Source organism: Lampetra planeri, chromosome 11 (genome assembly GCF_965212315.1).
Source record: "Lampetra planeri chromosome 11, kcLamPlan1.2.h2, whole genome shotgun sequence".
NCBI lineage: Eukaryota > Metazoa > Chordata > Hyperoartia > Petromyzontiformes > Petromyzontidae > Lampetra > Lampetra planeri.
Genome location: NC_136117.1, coordinates 7,248,839 through 7,272,482, shown reverse-complemented (window position 1 = coordinate 7,272,482; position 23,644 = coordinate 7,248,839). Strand labels below are relative to the sequence as shown.

At 47.1% G+C, this 23,644-nt stretch overlaps 1 protein-coding gene across 1 annotated transcript in view; it reads right to left on the bottom strand.

The window, feature by feature from the left end:
• The window catches only part of LOC144721430 (anoctamin-6-like), a 35,845-nt gene that overhangs the window by 4,416 nt on the left and 7,785 nt on the right, over nt 1-23,644 (bottom strand). Inside the window, exons 3-18 of the mRNA XM_078599042.1 lie at nt 21,487-21,555; nt 20,824-20,910; nt 19,904-20,110; nt 19,584-19,694; nt 18,811-18,926; nt 17,456-17,590; nt 15,127-15,229; nt 13,685-13,745; nt 11,447-11,586; nt 10,366-10,440; nt 8,628-8,853; nt 7,527-7,693; nt 5,527-5,624; nt 3,485-3,615; nt 2,767-2,972; nt 735-940 (exon numbers count right to left, since the gene is read on the bottom strand). Of these exons, the coding sequence (XP_078455168.1) occupies nt 735-940; nt 2,767-2,972; nt 3,485-3,615; nt 5,527-5,624; nt 7,527-7,693; nt 8,628-8,853; nt 10,366-10,440; nt 11,447-11,586; nt 13,685-13,745; nt 15,127-15,229; nt 17,456-17,590; nt 18,811-18,926; nt 19,584-19,694; nt 19,904-20,110; nt 20,824-20,910; nt 21,487-21,555 (2,138 nt within the window). The remainder of the gene's footprint in view (nt 1-734; nt 941-2,766; nt 2,973-3,484; nt 3,616-5,526; nt 5,625-7,526; nt 7,694-8,627; nt 8,854-10,365; nt 10,441-11,446; nt 11,587-13,684; nt 13,746-15,126; nt 15,230-17,455; nt 17,591-18,810; nt 18,927-19,583; nt 19,695-19,903; nt 20,111-20,823; nt 20,911-21,486; nt 21,556-23,644) is intronic.

Genomic DNA, 23,644 nt, shown 5'->3' with positions numbered 1-23,644 from the left:
AGCTGCTGAGATCTGTGGCAATCAGGTGCATTTTGAGTGCTACTGTTATGTGCGAGCATGGCTATATTATACATTGAGCGAATATGGTTATATTGGGTATACTGATAAAAAAAATTAGCAATTGGCAAAATTTCTCAATGCAGGACCTTCCTGAAAAGGCATCTTTGGACTCAAAGAGGCCCTCCTGGATAAATAAATAAAATCACACATTAGCAAGGTGTCCTTTCAGCTAGAATTCATTAAAAATATATATTTAACAGTTTGTATGGTCATACATGGAGTCATTGTTACGCACGTCACAAATAAGACAGCATCACTAAGATGGCTGGTATATGGAGGATGGTGTTACATTGAGCAATTACATCAAATCAACCATATCACACACAACAAGCAAAAGATCACACCCAGGAGGACAGCACGCCCAGAAGGAAAGATGTCACATCAACTAGGACACCACACCCAGAATGATGTCACATCCACTCAGAATCTTTATTTATACTGGAGGAATCCGATGTGCTATAAAGCTCTTTTTTTTCACAGATGTCCAGTATCCACTCAGACACCACACCCAGAATGATGTCACATCTACTACAACACCACACCTATAAGGATCGCACATCTGTTAGGCAGCATACCCAGAAATCCGGGCATCACATCCACTAGGAGAGCACCACCCCCACCCACCCACCCACCCCCCCCCCCGAAATGAGAGCATTGCATTCAGCTGCACAAACCTGCACACTGTGTGGATTGCCGGGTCAAACCAGGGTGGCAGGTTGTCGGGACGACTTCGCTCCTGCAAGTTGCTGATGTTGAATATGGACAGGCTGTTCTCAGTGTACCGGTGCACGGTAGGCGAACCTTCGCCGTGCCCTGCCGAGTAGCCGTAATGGTGCAACAACCGTGGGATGATGTCCGACGTGAAGGCCACGATGCATGCCTATGGCATTCGCCCACAGACACGTAGCGGTAGCGGTCAATAAGCATGCACAGTGATTACACCACCGGTTCCCAACATCCACTCACTCCCCAAAACTGTCCTGAGTAATTGCAAGAATTGTCACAAGTACAATTTTGGGGGATGCTGTTATGGCGTAATGCGTAGCGCAATGACTGGCAATCCAACAGTCATCATAATAGACGTTTTTGGGTTAGATCGCGTTATTTATAAATGTGTCGTAACCCTCCACCACCCGACACGGCCAATCAGTAGAAAAGTGTCATGTTGACAAAAGACAAATAGTTCACTACTTTAGCCCACCAGTGAGTTGTAGAGTGAATCCACAACATTTACAATTTTTGAGTACGACGTTTCGCTGGTAATTACATCCAGCATCATCGGGCAATTTGCCAGAATAGTGAAGCCCTCACTTGCTCCCGGTCACCCTGCTGCTCTATTTAAGTGAGGGCTTCACCATTCTGGCAAATTGCCCGATGGTGCTGGATGTAATTACCAGAGGTGGGACAAAGTCATTGTTATGCAAGTCCAAGTCGAGTCGCAAGTCATCAAATTCATGACTCGAGTCTGACTCGAGTCCAAGTCACATGACTCGAGTCCACATCTCATAGGTGGGACAAAGTCATTGTTATGCAAGTCCAAGTCGAGTCGCAAGTCATCAAATTCATGACTCGAGTCTGACTCGAGTCCAAGTCACATGACTCGAGTCCACACCTCTGGTAATTACCAGCGAAACGTCGTACTACTCAAACATTTTAGATGTTGTGGATTCACTCTTCAACACACCGGTGGGCTAAAGCAGTGAACTATTTGTCTTTTGTCAACGTGACACTTTTTTACTGATTGGCCGTGTCGGGTGGTGGAGGGTTACGACACATTTATAAATAACGCGATCTAACCCAAAAACGTTAATTATGAATAATATTGGTCGCGAAAGCCTACGTGTTAAACCAACAGTCACCAGTTCAATCTCATGCAGCAGTTGAAGCGATGGGTCGTTTTGTTAAACCACCCCAGCCTTTGGCCGCCCGATAGTACAAATGGGCTAGTTATAGTCTGGGTACTCCCACGTTTTGCAACATATCTGGTCAGCGTGGAAGAGTAGGCCAAATATCTCGTAGAGGGTCTCTCTAGCACTACCTCTATTTGTGACCCTCCCGCCAACAGTGGCACAAGCAACCAATCACAGGGCTCAAACTTTACCAGTCACAACGTTTGGGGAGGGGTGGATGGGATGGGTTGGGGGGAGTGGTGGTGCAGTGATTCACACACTGTGCTTTGAACTCAGCCACCTGCGTTCAATTTCCAGCTACGGCTAATGTCAGTGGTGGGTGATATCTTAGCCAGTCCTGGTCCCCATTCCAGCCCTTCGCCAAACCGTATCAATATATCGCCATGGTGGCGATATGTTAACTACCTCGCCTGGTATACAGGAGGTGGCGGATGATACCTGCTGTATATTTGGAGTGTGTGTGTTCTCCCCGTGGTCGCGTGGATTTTTCCTCTGGGTTCTCCGTTTTTTCCTTCCAAATTTAGAATCAAGATACGTTTAGGATATTTGGCTGCTATAAATGTCCATGTGATAAGCCTTTCATTGAGCTATCATTTGTGGCCAGGTCGCTTCTGAAAAAGTGCTATATTGCATGGCTCAGGAGGCCTTACCTGGTACAACAAAACATGGTTTAGTTTAAGTTTACTATTGACCAGCGTGAAATATGGTCAAAGAACCCCCACGACTGACACAGAATGTTACACCACTCTCCAGATGGGAGCGGCGAGTGAGGGAGCTGACAATCTGGTGACTTTACGTTGGTCATGACGGACAGGGTGGCAACGATGCCCAGGATGTCTGCCCAGGCACCGATTCCACTCGCTCGTGACACCACAGGCCTCCGCATCTTTGTCACAAATTTCCAGGCATCGACTCGCACTTCGACGATGTTGTTCAGGAGTGCGAGCAGTGGCGCAAGTGGGAACGACGCCACGAAGAGCGTGACGAAGCCGAACTGTATCACTGCGGAAATTTGGGGGTAGGGACAGGCGGGGAGAGAATAGGACGTTGGGGAAAACAGGGTACACACACACATACATACACTGTTATTGCTCTGATGCGGGAATAATTATAAGCGTCCCAACATTTTTTTACAATTATTTTAATGTGTTTTAGTCAAAGGAACACCCCCCCCCACAGATATGTTAGGGAGTTATTCTGGGCCAGATGGTGGTGGGAGTCAGGCTTTAGAGTATTGATATTACTTGTTGTAGGCTGCAGCATTGTGGACAACAGAAGTCAGTGCAGCAAAATCCGTTGTATTGTGCATACGGCATAGTATTCTTTCACGTCTGTGCTCCCTGCCTTCACCAACTAGAAACACGGGTCAGATGACTCAAACCCGCACAGCAGATTGACAAAGAGCTGTACGCATACTGTCCAATAAAATTACATCCAATTGTTTTGTGTTTTTACCCAAATAAATTACAATGCACCGCTGACTGAGCAGTGCGATCCCCCTGAGTTGGTCATACCCATCTCGAGGTACTCGTCGAAGAGTCCGAGGGAACTCTGCGGCTGCAGGCCCATGTCCTGCTCCCAGCGCGTGTGGACATTCTGAGGCCCTTTCTTGGCCCGACACTTGGCCAACCAACTGCTGAACCATCTGGAGATTGGTGGGAAGTAGGGGGGGACGCGCACGCAGACACGCAGATGAACACTCGTAGTACGCACGGACACATTTAATCATCAACTTGAGGTTGTCTGTTTTAACCCTTTCTTGTTCCGATGACGTACACGTGTACGTCGTCAAAACGAAACCAGAATAAAAAACCGAGGCTCTCACAAGGCCATGCGGGAGGGAGGGCGTGCAGCACGTTTTGGCACCAGTTATCATAGAGTTGTGGTCGTGTCGCTACCGTTCTCTGCAGTGAGTTCAATGTCTTTAAAAACAACGACGCTACGCCTCTCTAAATAAAATTAACACGGAGCCGCTTGTGCGCTCTGAGATTCAGAGGTGAACGGGACACCACACTGCAACTTGTAGACGTCTCGAAATTATAAAAGGGTTAAGAGCTCTCGAATGTGTTTCCGGGGTTGTACCACAGGAAGCTCCCAGCATGTCGAGCAAAACATCAGACATCGTGCTGGACAACATGCGGTGCAACACGAAAAAACACACCAGAGAGTGAGACAGAACAACGCTTAAACCTACACAGCAGCTGTCAGTCATGGACGTTGCTTGTCTAAAGTTATGGGACTGTCCGAATGAAACTTGATGCAGCAATAGCCCAAGGTAAACTTTGTAGGAACAGTTGACTGCGGTGTTAACTGCTAACCTGGTATGGAGCAGTGCCACAGTGGTTTGTGCACAGTGCTCAGAACGGTCGACCTCAGTTTGATTCCCAGCTATGGCTAACATCGGTGGCGAGTGGTATCTGAATCAGTCCTTGGGCTCCGTTTCACCAACACATCAAGTTCAAGTTTAATTTATTAGGTATAGCCCTGTTAGCCATTCGTCTCTTAAATTGGGTGCAACCGCAACAAACAAAAAACAAAAACATGAACAAGAAAACATCTTAAAGTGACTATGTGACTATGTGCAAACAGAAAATCCAAGAAAAGACAGCAAAATATTGCAGAAAAAGCACCGTACACCAACGCTGTGTGCAAAAGTCCCAGTGGGATGCAGGTCAAACAACAACCACAAGACAACTTAGATTAAGGCCATCAGTCTGACAATAGTGGTGAAGTATGGTCAAATTAACCCCATTACCCTGCATGGCATGGGAAGCCTCTTAGCAATATATATATTACCCAATATGCACTTGCAAGATGATGCACAGACACAAACACGTGTATGATGAGCAGGTGTGTGTGTTTCCTAATTTGGTTCCTGGCCTCGGTGAACATCCCGATTCCCGCCCGCGGCTGACACAACGATCATTATTAGAACCAGCCCTGAGCCTCTCCCAGGTCAACTTAGCACCTGGTGCGGTGTGTAAATATCAGGACTGGGGAGACACACGCGGCCAAGTCTGGTGCTGGCCACACCACCCCGTCATTAGCCGTGCTCGCCTTCATTAGTTGCTCGCTAACAGCAACTTGCCTCAACAGCCTGTGCAGGCTACATGGGGGATCGTTGTCTTATGCTTTCCTAGAACTGGGATGATTAGATGATTAATTTGATTGTTCAACTAAACATTGTAATCGACTTCTTGTTTCATGATTAGATTGATGACTCAGGCCTTTTTAAAAATAGCAGTCGTTCTGAAAGTGCTTCCCGAAGGGAGGGAGCCCTCTGAACGCCAAGTCCAAGGGGGTGTCTTGGCTCATGTCAGAATCCACTCCCATTAGCTCCCATCCAGTGGCAGCCAAGCGAACAAAGATGAGACTTTTTTTTTTACAACTTTTGTCATATTTTCCAATTATTTCAGTAATGGAAGGCATAACTTGCACTTTCGTCTCAGCTTTTTCGCTGAATACGGCGTGTTACAAATCTTGCATTAATTGATCTATCGAGTGATGTCGTATAAAATCAGATTTTCCAGCTCAAGTGTGTTTGCGCGCCACTTACGGGACAATGACCTCCTGGACATTGCCAATGATCTGCTTCATTCCCATCACGGCAGTGAGCTGACTGGTTAGCTCAAAGAGACAACCAGCTGGGGGACACTAGAGGAGGGGATTGGGGTGGAGAGTCGACTTAGAGCAACATTGAAGGACTTCTTGGATCTTTTAGTAAAATAATAAAAAATAAAACATAATAAAATACAATTCTCACGACGTTTCGGCCACAACGCAAGCAGCCGTCCTCAGCCGGCTGCTTGCATTGTGAAGAACCTGATATAATAAAATACAATTCTCACGACGTTTAGGCCACAACATAATAAAATACAATTCTCACGACGTTTAGGCCACAACGCAAGCAGCCGTCCTCAGCTGGCTGCTTGCATTGTGAAGAACCTGAGGACGGCTGCTTGCGTTGTGGCCTAAACGTCGTGAAAATTTAATTTTATTATGTTTTATTTTTATTATTTTATTACTTCCCTTCTACGTGACTTTACCGAAAAAACTAAGAAGATGAATCCCTGCAGTCACGAAAGCTTTAAATCGAAATTTAACATTGAAGGTATTCACCCATTTCCCATCCGAGACGTCTGAAAGTTGCAGGGTGGGTGTCCCGTTCACCGTGGAATCTCGAAACGTGCAAGAGGTTCAGCGTCCATTTTATTTGGAGAGGCATAGCGCCGTTGTTTTTCAAGACACTGTGCTCACCGCAGAGAACCGTAGAGACACGACTGCAGTCTATAATAGCTGGCGCCATACTGTGCGACGCCTTCCCGCATAGCCTTGTGGGAGCCTCGGTACCGATAAAGTTAAAACTGATGAGGTGCACGTACGTCATCGGAACGGGAAAGGGTCAAATACAGGGAGGTCCACATTAGGATACCCAACAGACGTTGATGACCCTCTCACTTTCTTCTCAACATAAAATTGAATATTTAAAAAGTGATGGCCTTATGGGAACCTCATTTGCCAGTAAAAATATGATAATTGTTTTTTTACCCTTCTATCTGGCAACAAAACTGACACCTTTTTACAAGGAGTCATGTTTGCATAGACCGCAATACCTGCAGTCATGATACAAACATAAGACATAACTCTGATAATGTGCACTGTCCTTGAAGTTCTTGGTCCACAAAAGGCGCCTTTTGGCGTCATCTGGTCCAACCCATGTGAGACTAGGCTCTAAGGAAAGCTGTCTCGGGTGGGGACCAATCAACTTCAAGGACAGTGCATACATTATCAGAGTTATGTTTTTTTTGTTTGCATTATGACTGCAGGTATTGTCGTCTATGCAAACATGACTCCTTGTAAAAAAAAGGTGTCAGTTTTGTTGTCAGATAAAAGGGTAAAAAAAACAATTATCAGCTTATTGGGCTCTTACTGCTAGAATAAATAATATCTATCTATCTTAAATCAATGCACTTACAGTTACACCTTGCCCAATGCTGTTTTATTGAACGCGTGTTTCGGCTATACATGGCTTACCTAATGAGGTTTGTTTTCCGGCCCACTGGAGGTGATGTTTCGGCTACACGCGCTTTGAAGCCGCTAAGATTCATCTCCGCATCGACAAGGGGTACAGTACGGGAGATGCTGCGGATGAATATCTCGCCTCCATCTTCCCTCCCCTCCCAACACCCCCCCACCTCAACAACATCATTAGAGCACGTGGTGGACTGACACGGCCAAGAGAACTGGTTCAGCAGTTGCGTTAACTGGTGACATTTGTGTTCTCCTGCCGACTCTGGTTTCAAATCGGTTCGACAGTGTGAACGCCAGAGCTGCGAACGTTAAGGTTTGAGGAGACAAAAGCCCTGTCAGCCCTAGCCACCCGTCGCTGGTTAAAGTTCCACAAGTGCAGATGCCTTTACCTCGTTAATTCACCGATAGCACAATTAAAAGGCAATTGTGAAGAAAAATAGCAACAAAAGACTAAAAAAATCGGGTGAATGTAGTACAAGCAGGTATAGAAATGATTGCTAGGCCCAACACCTCTGACCCACACACCTCCTCGATCCTCCACTTTCTAAAGTACGCGTAATCTCCAGGGTAGCCGACGAATTTGCCCTTGAGGAAGGCGATGTAAAAGCAAGACGAGTAGTAGTTGACGAACTGAAAGAGGAACTTCTTGAACGTCAGTCGATACTCGTACTCTCTCTGCGTCCTGGGCATCTCTGTGAGTGTGGACACACGCGTGCATCAAACATGGGTACCAGTTAAACGTTTGGTTTGGCATTTTTTAAAAAATGTATGTAGTTTAATTTCCTGTTTTACACGGATGATGCCGTTTAAGTCAGTTGCGAGGCTATTTTGCAAGGGAGATCCGTGGCACGTGATCACAGCACCGGCAACAAAACAAAGACAAGAAACATCAAAAATTGGAGACAACGAGTACAAGGTGCTCAAGGGATATTGCACAACTAACCAACAATGTATTCAAATGTGGAAAATGAAACACAGACAAATACAAAAAACTGTGCAAATGTAACATGAGAGCAAGACGAGCAAGAAATAGTTTTAAACTATGATAGCGGATATTAAAGGGAATATCAAATACTGAATGATTGTAAAAGTGGGCATGGTCAGGACACCCTCGTGAGACGAGGGTGATGGCCAGTGGGTCAAGGATAATGATTGTGTGGCTGCTAAAGGAGGAAAAAACAACACACGAATGTCCACAAAGTTCGATTGATATCGTCGAGGAAATTATGAACGCTCCTAGATATTAGCGTGCATTAGGGGAGGCGGGGGGGGCATACAAACCAAAAAAGGTTGACAACTACTCGTGTACACCATCAGTGAATTGCGATGTAACTATGTCATCAAATGCGTTGCAGGTTTAAACCCATACATATACATGAACATTTCCCTTTCACGTAAAAATCAAAGCAGGCACCGATCAAAGGCTTTCCTGCAAAAACCATCCTCCCCACCCCAACCGGCCACTGTCAGCTCAGATGAGGTGGCTCAGAGGTCAGAATAATCAACAAAAGCAAATATCCGCCAATTAGGCCGGAGGTCATCTTATTCAAGCTGTAGCGGTACGTGTTGCCGCTGGAGGCATACAACAAGTGCACCGATAAAAACCACGATGGCGATGACACCTACCTAGGTCGGTGAGGATAATAGCCATCTTGTCGTAGCCTATGTTCAAGAGAACTATGACCACAATATTGAGGACGGAGGCCGTGATGGAGGCGACCATATCCGGTGTCAGCAACCAGCCGATCACCTTGATCTCGGACACGCGCTTGGGCATACTCGACGAGAGGCAGCTGAACACGGAGAGTCGGTAAACAACGACACCCAGAATGCCCGCAATGATCAAGAGGATCTGCCGGGAACACGAGACAACATTGGAGTGGGTGAGATCGATGGAGTCTTCTTAGCTCTTTTTCCACAGTGCAACCGAGTTGTGATTCAGCCACGTTGACCTAGCCCAGTCTGGCTCAAGAGGTATCAGTTCATTTTTCCACTTCAGAACCCCGAGCCATGCCACTGACATCACACGCAATGAATGTGTAATGCTGAGATTTCATTGAACAGACTGATGTAATGTATGATGAAACATTTAAAAAATAAGAATAGGTTTGAACCTTTCTGGCAATAAATAGGTGTTAAGATGTTCAAACAACAAATAGATACATTTTACCAAGAATCAAGTCTGCATTAGACACATGTACTTGTAGTAAAACATGCAAACAAACATGCACTGATATATGCATTGTCTTTGAAAATTCACCATAAAGGGTTAAACCTATTTTTATTTTTCATACTTTGATACTGGCAAAAAAAGATATGATGAAAATGATTAACCTTGACTCTGGCCCTGCTTGACCCAAAGCCAGGTTCAGTTGTCTTGTGTGGCTAGAGTCTTACGGTTTGCTTCTGTCTCAGCACGGAAAATAGCCAGTGGAAAGCCACCCACCTGTACCATGAGGGCCTCGCGCAAGTCTAGCTGCAATGTGCCTGTTATAAAACGGAAATGTTGATTTCGAGGCCAGGATCCGCGATGCCCAAGACCGGGGGTCGAAGCCAAAAGCTGCAAGGCCAAGCCGAGGGCCAGGCCAGGATCATTTTAGGCCAAGACCAATGAGTGTCAAGGCCCTGAAGGCTGAAGCTAGTGTCAAGGCCGTTGCTTCTAAACCAAGTCCTCGGACTGAGACCATAAACCCCGAGGCCAAGGCCAAGGATGACAGCTGAGGAAATGTCCTCAATCTGGCTTCGAGGCTCATATCAAGGTCCCAAGCAAGACGGGTTGTTGACAAGGGTAGCAGGTGGGAATGATGGCCCACAATGACTCAATTTTGGCACTACTGGAAAAAAATCAAGTGTCGCGTGATTGATTGGTCTGGGCCAGTTGTGGAGATTTCAATTGATTAGGCTGACGAAGGGCTGTAAATAATAAAATGATGCATATATCTTTATAGCCTAACATGTTGTAATCACTCAATAGATCACCAGAAGTATGAACTTTGTATGAGAGCCACTCTGGCTGGTGGAGGCCAGTGTGGTTGTTGGGACTGGGATCGGCACTTATCTGAATCCACGACTGGACAACGACTCCCCCACCCCTTTCCCATACTTCACCACGCCGACCAATGCCAGTCGCTGATAGAATGAAGAATCTAAGTACACTCCTCTGCTGGCCACAACATAGCCCTGCAGCAGCCTACAACACCTGTTTTTTTTTGTGGGAGATGGTTACCCATTCGTCGAGTAACCAGGCTCAATCCTGCTTCATTTTACAACACCAGGAGTATTCCAGGTGACTAGGCCCTAGCTCCAATGGGTCAGGAGCAGGAGAGTTCAATGTAAGTGCTTGTTGCTGGATTGGCAGACTCACCCAGAACAACACCATGACTCCGGAGAAGCAGTAGCGCAACCTTAGTGTTCTCCTGGGCACGTGGGGCTCCTCCTCCTGCACTCACCAACAAATAAAGACAACGATCCCCCGTATAGCTGGTAACAGACTGTCGGGGCAAGTGCTGTTAGCGAGCACCTATGAAGGCCGGCACGGCACACGAAGGGGTGAGTGGCCAGCACCACGTCCTGCCGCCTTTGCCTGCCCAGTGGCGATGTTTACACATCGCACTCGGTACTAAATTGAGGCTGAGTCGACCTAGGGGAGGCCCAGGACCGGTTCAGATAATCGTCAATGGTGTAGACCGTGAGCCGGAATCGAACTGGGGCCGCCAGGTTCGTAGCGCAGCGCACTCACCACTACACTTCCATGCACGAGCGCACAGACGGAGACCACAGTTTGAATGCATGAGGCTGACAGAGTAAGCGCTGCTAGTGAGACCCATTAATGTGGGCTAACGAGGCATCCTTCGTCTCCCCAACACTGGTTAAGCATTGCAATGATGCAAGGTGGTCGGGTGGTTCAGAGGTCCGAGCGTTGAGTTGGCAGCACTGAGATTCTGCATTAGACTCTAGACAGCTGCCTCTAATTGAACAGATTTCTCAAGTGTAGTGGGATGATCGATCAGCCTGGTAATTATTGAAGAAAGAAAAAAGAAAATCCTTTAATATTAGATTAGTTTCTGTACTTAAATTGGCCAAATGTCAGCTTTTTAAATAAATACATTTAAAGATTGGTTTGACCATCATGAAGATTTCTTCTGAGCAGAGTGGATGGGAATGGATGGGAAAATGTTGCCCCCTATTGTGGTCACTTGAAGGGGTCTCAGACGTAATAATTGTTGCTGTGGACCTCTCTCTAACATGGGGTGACGCGCTGCTCTGCGAAAGTTCATCATGGATTCTTCTTTACACGACATGACGGCAAAAGCACAATCGCGATAGAAATTCGGCGAAAACGCCAGCAACTGTTATGAAAGAAAACAGTAAAAGTGACATATCCAACGGCACAACATAGAGGTGTGTGATGAGGTAGCCGTCGTGGGGATGACAGAAAGCGTTACCATGGTGACGATGTTGAGCTTCTTGCTGGTGCAGCGAGCCTCATACTCAGGTCGGATCGGATCGCCCTCCTCCTCCGTCAGGTCCCAGCGGAAAGCGAGCGCCGTCTGGTAGCGCCTCCATATCTCCAGGAACACTGTGGCTGTATCACACGCCACACACGGGGAGGGCAACTTTCAAAAGTAATCCGACTCCCGAATAATCCAGAAGTTACATAATGCAGTCTTTTACATGGTATTTTCAAAGTAACTTAAAATCAGTACTTTGTTTTACTTTCATAAATACCTATAAAATGTGCCATGGGTGTCGTGTCATGTCACGTGATGGAGAATGCATCTTTTGCAGAGCCGTGCCACCTTTTTATTATTATTACACGCTTTCTTTTAACTCACTCTGTCTGTTGTTGTCGTTGTTGTCGTTATTGTATCCTCAAATCTTGTAACTCAATTTTAACCCACTTCCCAATGTGGTATCGACTGCAAACTTGGTATACTTATGTCATACTGATGACAATACTACATTCTATCATTAAAAATATAAAATATATATTTGTAAAAATTCATTTTTATATGTTATGTTTCGGCTTGGGTCTAATTGTCCACTCTCAACTGACGTTGGTTGTAATTGCCCACGCTCCCTTACGTTATGGCAAGCTTCGGGCCACTTCCTGGAGTCGTGGAGTTCTGCCATTACTAGTAAGTTTCATAAAAGCGTGTTATAATTTTTTTTAAATATTACTTTTTTAGTTAGACAATGGCACAAGGAAGTGATTATCAAAGAGCTACCTCTGAAATCCCTTCATATGACCTCTGATCCACACGGCAGGGGGCAGCACTATACCAACTGCCCTGTAACCAAAATGTATGTTTGTCGCAGGGCAAATGGATATTTACGCTTTTTCTTCTCAGAATTGGGATTTAGTTTAAGTTCAGATCCAAATATAATGTGCTGAGAGTTTTTCATGCGTCATTGGTAATTCAGTTGTCTCCATGTCGTCATTGTAAATGAGAAACTGGTTGAATTAGAGGCGGCTGCCTGGATTAGAACCAAGAATCTCAGCGCTGCCAACTCAGCCCTCTTGACTCTGAACCGTCGAGCTATCATGTTGGAGAGGTTCACATGCTTCAAATCCAGTGGCCGCCCTGATTAATACTGCCGGTGTATCTGAATTACAGTGGACGTTGAACATCCCACAACACCATTTGCAAGCGTATGCCATTGTGTGCCGGCATCATGGCCATAGGTTTCCAATATGAAAATTACCGGCAAATTAGTCAATTGGAAAATACAGAGCCATTATCGCCCCCTCCCGCAAACCTAGCAGGACTTTCCTGAATAAGGATCATGATACTCAAAGAGGTGTTCCTTGGTAAACAAGCGTGATACAAAACAAGTTGTAAACAATATAAACACTTGAAAAAAAACGCATCTGGAAAATGTTTATGCCGCACACAAAACACTGAAACGTAAACATATCAACGATGGGCACCAAACTCACACATTGTTCACTGTTTGGAGGGCATCCCCAATACACTATTGCCTTCTGCCGTAATGGGAGGAGGAAGAGGGTAATAATGCTGCCCTTCTCGTCATAGATTTATTAATTACACCGTCATAAGACTGACTCGTTGCATGTACCATCAAAGTGACTTTTTATTTTACTATCCTGGGCACATAACTGACATGATGTGCAACCATCAAAGAAACAGGCCATCATATGCACTATGACCAAGATGCCACAAACCCCTTCACGAATCACCAGGGAACACGACAACTCTGAGCTTTAGACTGAAGTAATTAAATCACCCAGAATATGCGTGATGTCGTTGGATCTAGGATGCTCATTGAGCTTGAGCCCTGGATAGTGCTGGGATTGGGTGACTGCTGTCATCGTCATAGGCATCTGTGGACTGAGCTCAGTCGGTGGGCAGCAGAGGGCGATGTAGGAAACAAGGTGTTGTTGTACTCGACGATATGCCCACATCTACGCTCCGCGCCTTCATCAACCCGTGCTGAGCAACGTGAAGTATGGTCAAACAGCCCCCAAGATCAGCTTGTTGTGGGCAAGCCCTCATCGGGCAGTGGATTGACAAAAGGGATATGTACATTCACATCGTCGTTAAATAGGGGCATTGCTAGACATAGTCGTACGTATGTAAATCACCATCATCATTATCATCATCGCAATAACGTTTGTCATTGTGTCTGGGAAATGCGCGCCAATGTTCAGCATCACTTACCCCAAAGTCCCATGAAGAGTGTGAAGAATACGGTGGCCGGGTTTTCATAAATAGACGAACTCTGCACCGACACGAGCGGAGGTGTTAGTCACAATTAAACCTGGGTACAGTACCAACTGAGCATCCACATCTGTTCAATATTAACAGCAGCAGCAACAAAATAACGATGCATTGACCTGATTAATATATATTCATCGTTTGCGGTATTTTGCAGGTGGGGAATCGATCGTGCACGATTCACGTACGCTTTTTATGGTTCGACTAATGCATAAAATAAAACGGTACAAATGTGACAGAAGAAAGAAGATGCATTGGGTAGTTCCTTGATTGCAGACAAACATTTCGGACACGTTAAAGTGGTAGGAAATAATTACTTGGTCGTGATATGTTCACCAATTAGGACCCCAATACAGATTAAAATAATTTGTCAACTTGTCTTGATAGTGGAGAAATGCTCACAAAAGACCATAGCATCGGATTCATCCACGCTGGGATGTGATGGTGCATTCACTTTCACATATGTGCCCAAGCATTGGCTTATTCCATTAATAAGCCATATTTGCTCAAACTAAATACAGTCTCGCTATATGTGCGTGCTCGTGTGTTTAAAACATCCAGTGGTCAACAGTGGCGTCGTGATTAGTGCACTACACTACAATACCAATATCAGCAGCAATTACATGACCCAGTCCTACGCCTCCCCGAGGTCGACTGAGCACCTGGTGCGGTGTGTGAAGAACCAGTACTGGCGCTGGCCACAACACGCATTTGTGCACCGTGCCAGCCTGAAGAGATGCCGACTAACAGCACTTGCCCCAACAGTCTGTAGACAACTATAGGGGGGATCTCTGTCTTTTTAACAGCCGCACAAATGGCAGCGTAGTGTTTAGCATCATATGCTTTGATCATGGTTAAACACATTCCTGCGGAGGGAGCTGGAAGGAACGTTGGGTTGCTCGGTCAATGGCCAGGGTCAACGGCGGCGTGGTGTATTCCGCAAATATGCCCGACTGTGAGGGCGGGCACAAGCCGGCGTGAGTAGGTTAAACGTTGAGTTTTATAAGGGCACCACGGGGTGACCAGCCCCTCCCCACCCAGCCCCACCCCTCCCACCTCGACCATCCCCACCCAGCCCCTCCACACACTCCCCACCCAGCCCCTCCCCACCCTCCACACCCAGCCCCTCCCCTCCCCACCCAGCCCCACCCAGCCCCACCCTCCCCACCCTCCCCTACCCACCCAGCCCCTCCCTCTCCACCCAGCCCCTCCCTGCACGACGGACACAATAATCCCCTGTGGGCTGGTGTAACCAGGAGGTTCCTACCAGTATGATGCTACAATCTCAGCAACATGGGCTTGCTTTGTGACCATGATGCACGACACCAATGACCGATACTTATCCTAATCGCAAGGGGAGCATCTATGTTGTGTTTGTGTGATACCTGAGCAGAGTCGCAGGTTTCATTTAACCTCCAGAAGGTGCATCGTTTGTCACACTGGGGGCACATGACCAGGATTTCACTAAAGCTGTTGCAGATTTCTTCACTGCGCACACAGACACGCGCCCACGTGTGCACACACGCACGCACGCGCCAATGGTCACATTATACTTGGATGAGAAGTACAATTTGGCTTAAGTCAGTGCTTACCATTGTATTGTGCACCCCCTGCGTTTGGCATTGCCCCACTTGAAACAAGGTTGCAATAAAAGGTGGGTGCCAACTTCTGGCATTAGCCAAAGTAAAACTCGCATCCAGGAAAGAGTTGAATTCGTGGTGTGTCATCATTGCGGTGTATTATGTTACAGGAACGGTTACAGCCGTTGTGTCCATCCACAGTTGGATGAGGACCTTCCCAGATGCTATGCATTACATGCATACCGATATTGTAGCGCTTTTAAAATGTATATTTGATGTAAGCTAAATGTTCAACTCAACATTGTCCCAACATTACGCTTGTATTTGCTGGGAGGTGCTGTCAAGAGGTGTGCCCATATGCTCGCTCTGCCGCCAACAGACACTGGCTACTGGCAGCACAAATGGGGCTTCTAATTCGGCCTACAGATTCGGATTTGGTGGATTCTATAAAAGATGCAAATCTGGATTCAGATTCATCCCATTATAGTATTTGTACTAAGAGCACCACGGTGGCGAGATGTTATCTTCCTCGCCTAATATGCAAGAGGGCATAAGTTCGATGCCGATCCTGACGTCTGTATATCTGGAGTTTGTATGTTCTCCCCGTGGTCGTGTGGATTTTTCTCCGGGTCCTCTGGGTTTATCGCTCCACATTTAGAATCAACATGCGTTTTGAGTATTAGGCTGCTTTAAATTTCCACATGATAAGCCACATAGTTCAGCTATTATTTGTGACAAGTTCGCTTCTGAAAATGAACCTTATCTGGTGGTAAATTTTTAAAAAAAAGTTTCGTTTAGTTTATTTGGCCATAGGTCACCACTCTGGTCTTTCTCGTATCATATTCCCGCTCATCACTTTATCTCATCACTTTCTCTCTCTCGCGATGCAGTCGTGTAGAGTTCAAGATGCCATTCGCTGACAGCCAAAATCGCAGATCGCAAGTTTGTGAATAACGAGGGAATACTGTATATTCTCATGTACTACAGGTGTAGTTGTGCAAAGACAAAGGGGCAGCCTTGCAATTGCTCGCTCCCGTTGCTGCTGGTGGAAGGTCCTCCACTCGAGGGAGCTCTAGAGAGTCCCTTCTCTCAGGGTATTTGGCCTGCACTTCCATGCCAACCAGGCATCTTGTAAGCGGTGTGAGTACTAACATATTACCCCACCCACATGCCACCTACCAATGGACTAAGTGTGGTGTCTCCATTAATACCGCTCGGCAGATAGAGGTGGCAGGAAAACACGCGGCCATTTTTTCAACTGCCGCGCTGTGAGATCGAACCATTGGTCTCTGGATCGCAATTCCAGTGTGTTCACCGTTACACCACGATAGCATCTCATTGGAACGTACAGAACGTGCAAGTGTATTACACGTCTATATGCATGTCTGTAATAACCTTAGTAGGTGCTCGCTAACACTCATTGTTCAATGTGCTCTGTATTTTGACACATGCGTGTATGTGTGTGTGTGTGCTTGCATGCGTGGAGGAGGATCGTGGTCAGTGGGAGGCAGTCGCCCTCCAGCAACAACGGAGGGCAGAGGAGCGACGCTCACAACAATGAACGAGCGCCGGGTGGCTAAAATGCAGCGAATTGGCACAGTAGGTGGCACAGCTGGTGCATCTGCCAGTCATCTCAGTTAGTCAACCCATGGCACCTGGGTCTGTCCCGTGACCTCCTGCCAGCGAGCTTTCGACACTTCACATGGCCTCAATTTCCACATAGCCTGGCACAGTCGCCGTGGTGACGTCACCGCCACCTGGTTGGGAATGGCGGGTGTTGTTGTTGTCAAGGCGATCTTTGTCTTTGTCGGGCATGAGAGTGGTTGCGTAGCGGTTATCTCGCTGTGCTACGAACCCGGCGACCCGGGTTTGACTCCCGCTCACGGCCACAAACAACAGTGACGATTATGTGAACCGGTCCTGGGCCTCTCCTAGGCCGACTCAGCCTCAAATTAGTATCTGGTGCGATGTGTATTAAACATCGCCACTAGGGAAACAAAGGCGGCCGGGCGTGGTGCTGGCCACCCACCCCCTCGCATGCCGTGCCGGCCTTCATCGGCGCTTGCTAACAGCGCTTGCCCCAACAGTCTGTTAAGGCTACACGGGGGATCTTTGACTTTGTTGGGGCCAGTGCCTGGTGATGTTATTGTCCTTGTTGAAAGCCCCGACGAAGAAGCAGACGAGGCCGACGACTGCAGCAATGCTCAGCATCTTGGTGTAGAAGCCGAGCCACGCGAAATACAGTCCCACCTGTTCCCCGAAATACGAGCTGTGCCGACAACATCACACACACACACCACACGCGCGCACGGCACAAACATCACCTACCATGCACGGCACCGGTGGCCGTAGCTATCGAATATGCAGGTGGTGCAATTGCGCCGAGGACCTATGGGCAGATGGGGCTGTGGCAAGAGGGGACGATGTGGGCAAGCTCTCGTCTTGAACTGTATCCCCCCAGCCATCCTCGCTGTCAACTCCCTGCTCACTGTTCTCGTCCAGGCTTGAGACAATTCCTTTTTTTCCTTTTTCCCTGAACGGACTTTCTCTTTTTCCTCGATAGAATAAATAATGTTTATGCACGGCGTCTTGAAATACTGTTGCATTCATATGCTACACAAGTGTTGCCATCATATCTACCGCTCTATTTAAGGAACGAAACAGGAGGATGTATCCACAAAACTGGCTGTCGCCTGATGAAGCTAGTTGTAATTGCTGGCAAAACGTCGTACTCAGATTGTAAATGTTGTGGCTTGGCCCTCCAACACACCGGTGGTGCTGTACTAGTACACTACACTATACACTACACTACTATACACTACACTACTACACACTACACTACTACACACTAGTGCTGTACTAGTGACGAATTGGCACGTTCTGTTTACGTGACAACCCTTACTAGTTGGCTGTGTCGGGTGGTGGCGGGTTTAAACATTTAGATATTTACGCGATCTCACCCAAAAACCCGTATTATAAACCAAACTGTATTGTAATCTCCAAGCTTTACACTTTAAATCCTACTCAACAATACCATTTGAATTCAACTAAAGTTGGATTCGACTAAATGTAACTGTTAAAAAAGAGTAAGTGGACCTGGGCTGGGGTCGTCAAACCTTTGACCAAAATTGTTAGAGAGCTGCATTACATGCAGAGCTCCTTGTACACATACACAGATGGTTTCCAGCAGATTACTTAAATAAGCAAAATAGATGGAATAAACTGCGTCTATTTAGTTCCCCCGCCCCCCATAGTTATTCTTTCACAATGCAGTTTGACTGTTGTACATTTCGTTGTCACATTCCAAAGTGACCCATTCCCGGCAATATGGAATGAATTGTCTTTACGTTAAATCATATTTAGGTTTTTTCATTTTTAAACGCCTGCCCAAAAACCAAGTTTACTATTATTGTTCTTATCAAGAGTCCATGAGCGACGGCCAAGCCTTAGGAAGGCCTTCATCCGGCAGTGAATCGGGCATGACCTTACCGCACAAGGTCAAGAGGCTGCTCCTTGAAAGAGCGCCCGGCTCTGGCCCACTCACGCCACAGCGTCTTCCGGTCGCTCCGCTTCTCCGATCCCTCGGGCCGGTGCTCGTACTCACCCTGCCACGGGGGGGGGGGGGGGGGACGCAATCATCAATCAGACACTGCTTGCACACAAACAGCCTCCCCACTCTGCCATCCCGAAACCTTGCCGTGGTGTAAGGGTTAGCACTCTGGACTTGCAATCCAGATGTCGCTGGTTAGATTTCCCGGCGCAGCCATAGAAATGGGCACACCGCAGTTAAGTCTGCGGTGAGATTTGGACTTTGTAGTAGTGTCCTGTACAAGAGTGCGGGACGCTACTGTCACGGTGGCAAGATGTTAACGACCTCGCCTGGTATACAGGAGGACGTGGGTTCGATCCCGACCCTGACGCCTGTATATTTGGAGTTTGCGTGTCTCTCTCCCTGTGGCCGTGTAGATTTTTGTCTGGCTCCTCCGGTTTTCCCCTCCGCATTTAGAATCAACGTCACGCGTTTAGAGCATTTGGCTGCGATAAATTGCCACGTGATGATAAGCCACTTCGTTGAGCTCTAATTTCTGGCTGGGTCACTTCTGAAAAAGAGCTATGTAGCTCAATGGGCCTTACCTGGTAAGATAAAAATAAATTAGTTTAGTAGTATAGGTGTCGCACATGGGCCTCCCGTGTGGGTGTCCATGTGCCCTCCACAGCATTCCTCCCCTCCACCCCCCTCACCCCCCCCCCACTCAACCTACATCGTGCAGTGGGTAAGCAGCCGTGTAGCAGCCATTGGAGATCATCCGGTTGAGGTTGAAAGTCGTTTTACTGTCCTGTGACACGTGGCAATAAAGCAGCATGTGGTGGACCTGCAAGAGCATGTATTACACACAACACACACACACAACACACACATGTTACACATCACACGCATGGTTGGGTGAGCTATGGTTGACTGACTTAACTGTGCAAACGCGACCCCCTCCCGCCTCTCCAACTGCCACCAGCCCAGAAATTCGGTCTTGAACCGACCCCTTAAACCAACCCCTAATCCAAGGCAATCTCGAAGCACACGTACGATCTGGCTGCGTACGGCCGGCGGGATGAGGGCGTCGCGATCGGTGATGGGATAGACGTCCTGCTGCGATCGCCGGAAGGGCGCCGTGAAGTAGTCGGGCTGCTCCGGCACGGCTCCCGGCTTCAGGCGGAAGAGCTTGCCCAGGCAACCGAGCGGCCCGCAATCCGAACGCGACACCTGGCCGAGGTCGTTCTCCCCGAGTGGCACCTGTTTGATTTATTTGAACGGGTGAAACACATTGCCACGAGCACGTGAAATTATACTGCGTCTTTGCTACATTTCATCATCATAAAGCAACATCATCAGCCATGATCAGTCATCTGATGGATGAAGATCTCCCACAAGTTATCATCCCTCACCGTTCCTACCATGCAACAATCCATCTGGCAAATGCCAATTTCTCTGCCTATCCCGCCCACTAATTACAAGGCCCCAACCATTGTCCATATCATGAGCACCTGCAACCGAGCCACTCTCATCTCTACATTTGGCATCCCCTTGGGCACATTCCCTTCTTTAGCTGCCACTCTATCGTTGGTCTCGATCAGCAACCATCATCATCATCATCGCTTCTCATGACATGTTCTGCTCAAGCCCACTTATCTTAACAGTAAATATGTTTCTAACATTTATCTTTTTTTATCATGTATGTTTTTCTAATCTGTCTGTATATGTCTGTTTCTCTTTTAAAATTCGTAAATTATTATTGTCAAAATCATGATCAATATGGTCATCAAGAAAAGATTATCATCACAATCATTATCACCATCATCACAATCATCAACAATTATCACAACATTCCATCACAATGATCATCATCATCATCACAATGATCAACACAATCATAATCACCCATAAGAATCATCATCACCATCACCACCAGCGTCATCTTTATAATGACTGTTAAGTGAGCCCCTTGCCTGGACGTGCAGGATCTCAGCGTAGATGCTGAGAGGTTCCCACGGCGCGTGCACCTTCACGAAGACGGTGCGTCCGCTCACCGACTCCTGGTCAACGGCACCGAGTTCGGTTTCATTATTTTTTGTTGGTGGGAACTCAAGGGGACAACAACCGCCGTCTCCTTTGCGAGAGTGGCCATGATCGCACCACCATCATCTTATTCGCAACCTCCGACCCACCACTCCCCTCCCCCACCAGTCCCCCACACCCCCCACACCCACATACGAAATCCTTTATATTGAGAATCACGGTGTCTACGTTATTTCGTGGACACGCCGCGTCTGTGCTAACGGGTGGCATCACGGAACTGGAAAACCACGGACTGGTTCTTAGATATCACCCCAACCCGCCTCTGTTCATTCAGCAGTTAAAAAAAATGGCTAAACCACTGTCAATCGGCGGATTTTGTGTGGCGGTGTAAAGTGTAGTTATTCCCATCTCTTCAGAGACATCTGACGAGCATGGAAGAGGAGGCTGAATGCCCTCCAGAGGGGGTTCCCAAGCACTCACTTCTAGCGGAGCACTTTCTGCCAGCAGTGACGTGATCAAGAAATCACACTCTTCCCACCTTCATCTCGTTACACTGTGTGATCCACAGCTGAAGAGACACGCAGAGGACTTACCTCCTTGGGCTCCATCTCGAGCTCCAGCCCCATCTTCAGCAGCCTTGCCTGATACTCGGACCTCTTCGTCTGCCAAACAAAATCGAGCACAGATGTAATTTTGCTCTCATTTCGCGTTACTTTTGGGGTTCAAGAGGTGAAGTAACTTCACCAGAGCCTCGCACGGATATGCCCTGGAAGGTAGCGTCACTGAACTTCAGTAGGCCTTCTTAATAATTACTTGAAGTTGAAATATCTTGAACGTGATGCTTTTTTAACAATTTAATAATTTACGTAACCCTTTGTCAATCAATTTCCGGATGGTGGTCTCCCCATGCTGCATTGGTTATCGGGGTTATCTGACCATATTTCAGCACGCTTGTCAGGGCGGATTGGTTAAGTAGGGGACCCAGGACTGTTTCGGATATAGCTCACTCTTGGTTAACCTTGACCAGGAATCAATCTCAGGTCGCAAGCTTCATCGCACAGTGCGCTAACCAGTGTGCCACCGTGATGCTGTTAGACCAATTCACACTAAAAAAAATTACAAATCATACCTCAGAAGCTTAACACAATAGAACCTGATTCATTATTGGATACGTGGCCACCAGGGGGCTTGCTCAACATTGTCGAATTGAGGGTGCGCCAGGTGGCCCAGGAGATGTCAGTGTTGAATGCCACGAATCGCATGAGGTGGTGGGTTTCCTTGCACACAAACCCAAATACAATCCTGATTACATGCTATTTGCCAAGCATCTTAATGCAGGGCCCTCTATTCTAAGAATAGTTTTTCACATGCCAGTGTGCAGTGTAGCATAACATCGAAATGAAACACACTGCAGGTTATGTGAGTATGAGTGTGTGCAACGTGGAGGTGATCCATTCATGGTGGAGTTTGAGATGTAAAGATCATTGGTTGTTGTTGTTGAGCCGTGTGGTTCAGCTTCATGTATTGGGGGTCAGGAACAGGGTGTGGAAGTGCGAATTGAGTTGTGGAGTAGAGGGTACGGTGTGTAGCGTGGAAGTATGCAGTTGATGACAGAATTGTATAAGGGGCCGTCCATAAATGACGTCACGCGATTTTGGATGATTTTTTGACCCCCCCCCCCCTTCGTCACACGGCGTCACAAAAAGTCAGATGACCCCCCCTCAAATATGACGTCACAAAGCTCTGCCTCCCCCCCCCCAAAAAAATATTAAACATGCTTCAAATCGCTTTAAACTATTGTCATTGTAGTGCGTATTTAATGTGGCGCTGCACTCTGATGTTGTAGGAGAAAACATTTATTAAAAAGTCGATTTAATTAAGTAGAACGTGTTGTCTATATTTATTTAAAGTTGCCATTTTGATGTGACGTCACATTTCTCAAACTCCCCCCCCCCTCGTCACACATCGTCACAAATGTCTGACCCCCCCCCCCCTAGGTGCGTGACGTCATTTATGGACGGCCCCTAATGGATGTACACTGTGGAGATTCAAAGTTATATATGAAGGTGGAAAGGTGGTTCAGAGGTCAGAGTGCTCATCTGGCATGAGTGAGATCCTGGGTTTTAATCCAGGTAGCTGCTGCATGTGATAAAAATGTATTCTCTCTTCGATAACAGTTTAAGTAAGTTTACGGTCTCAGCTCAGTCAACAATTCACGCGCAACAACAAAGTGGAGAACCAACTTATATTGAAGTTGTTTCTCCACTTAATCTCCATATACAGTATATAAAAGGCAAAGTTGTGAATGTGTGTCTGCTCAAAATGTTTAGCGTACTTCCCGACATGCAACAAACTGAAAATTTGCCATTTGGGTACAGACTGTACACCATGCACAAATTATAAAAATACACTTTTTTGGGGGTGAGAGCTCAATAATGCATAGATTTTTTTGCACGGCAAGTGAGCTGTGACGTCACATGTCACGTGACCCGCGCATGTGGAAGCGTAACGCATTGTAGTGTAGTGGTTAGCGCGCTGCGCTACGAACCCGGCGACCCGAGTTCGATTCCCGCTTACGGCCAACACCGGTGACGATTATTTTAACCGGTCCTGGGCCTCCCCAAGGTCGACTCAGCCTCAAACTAGTAACTGCTGTGGTGTGTGAACATCGCCACTGGGAAGACAAAGGCGGCCGGGCGTGGTGGATCCAAGTCCCGGGTAGTACAGCTAGTCTTAAATAAATTCAAACAA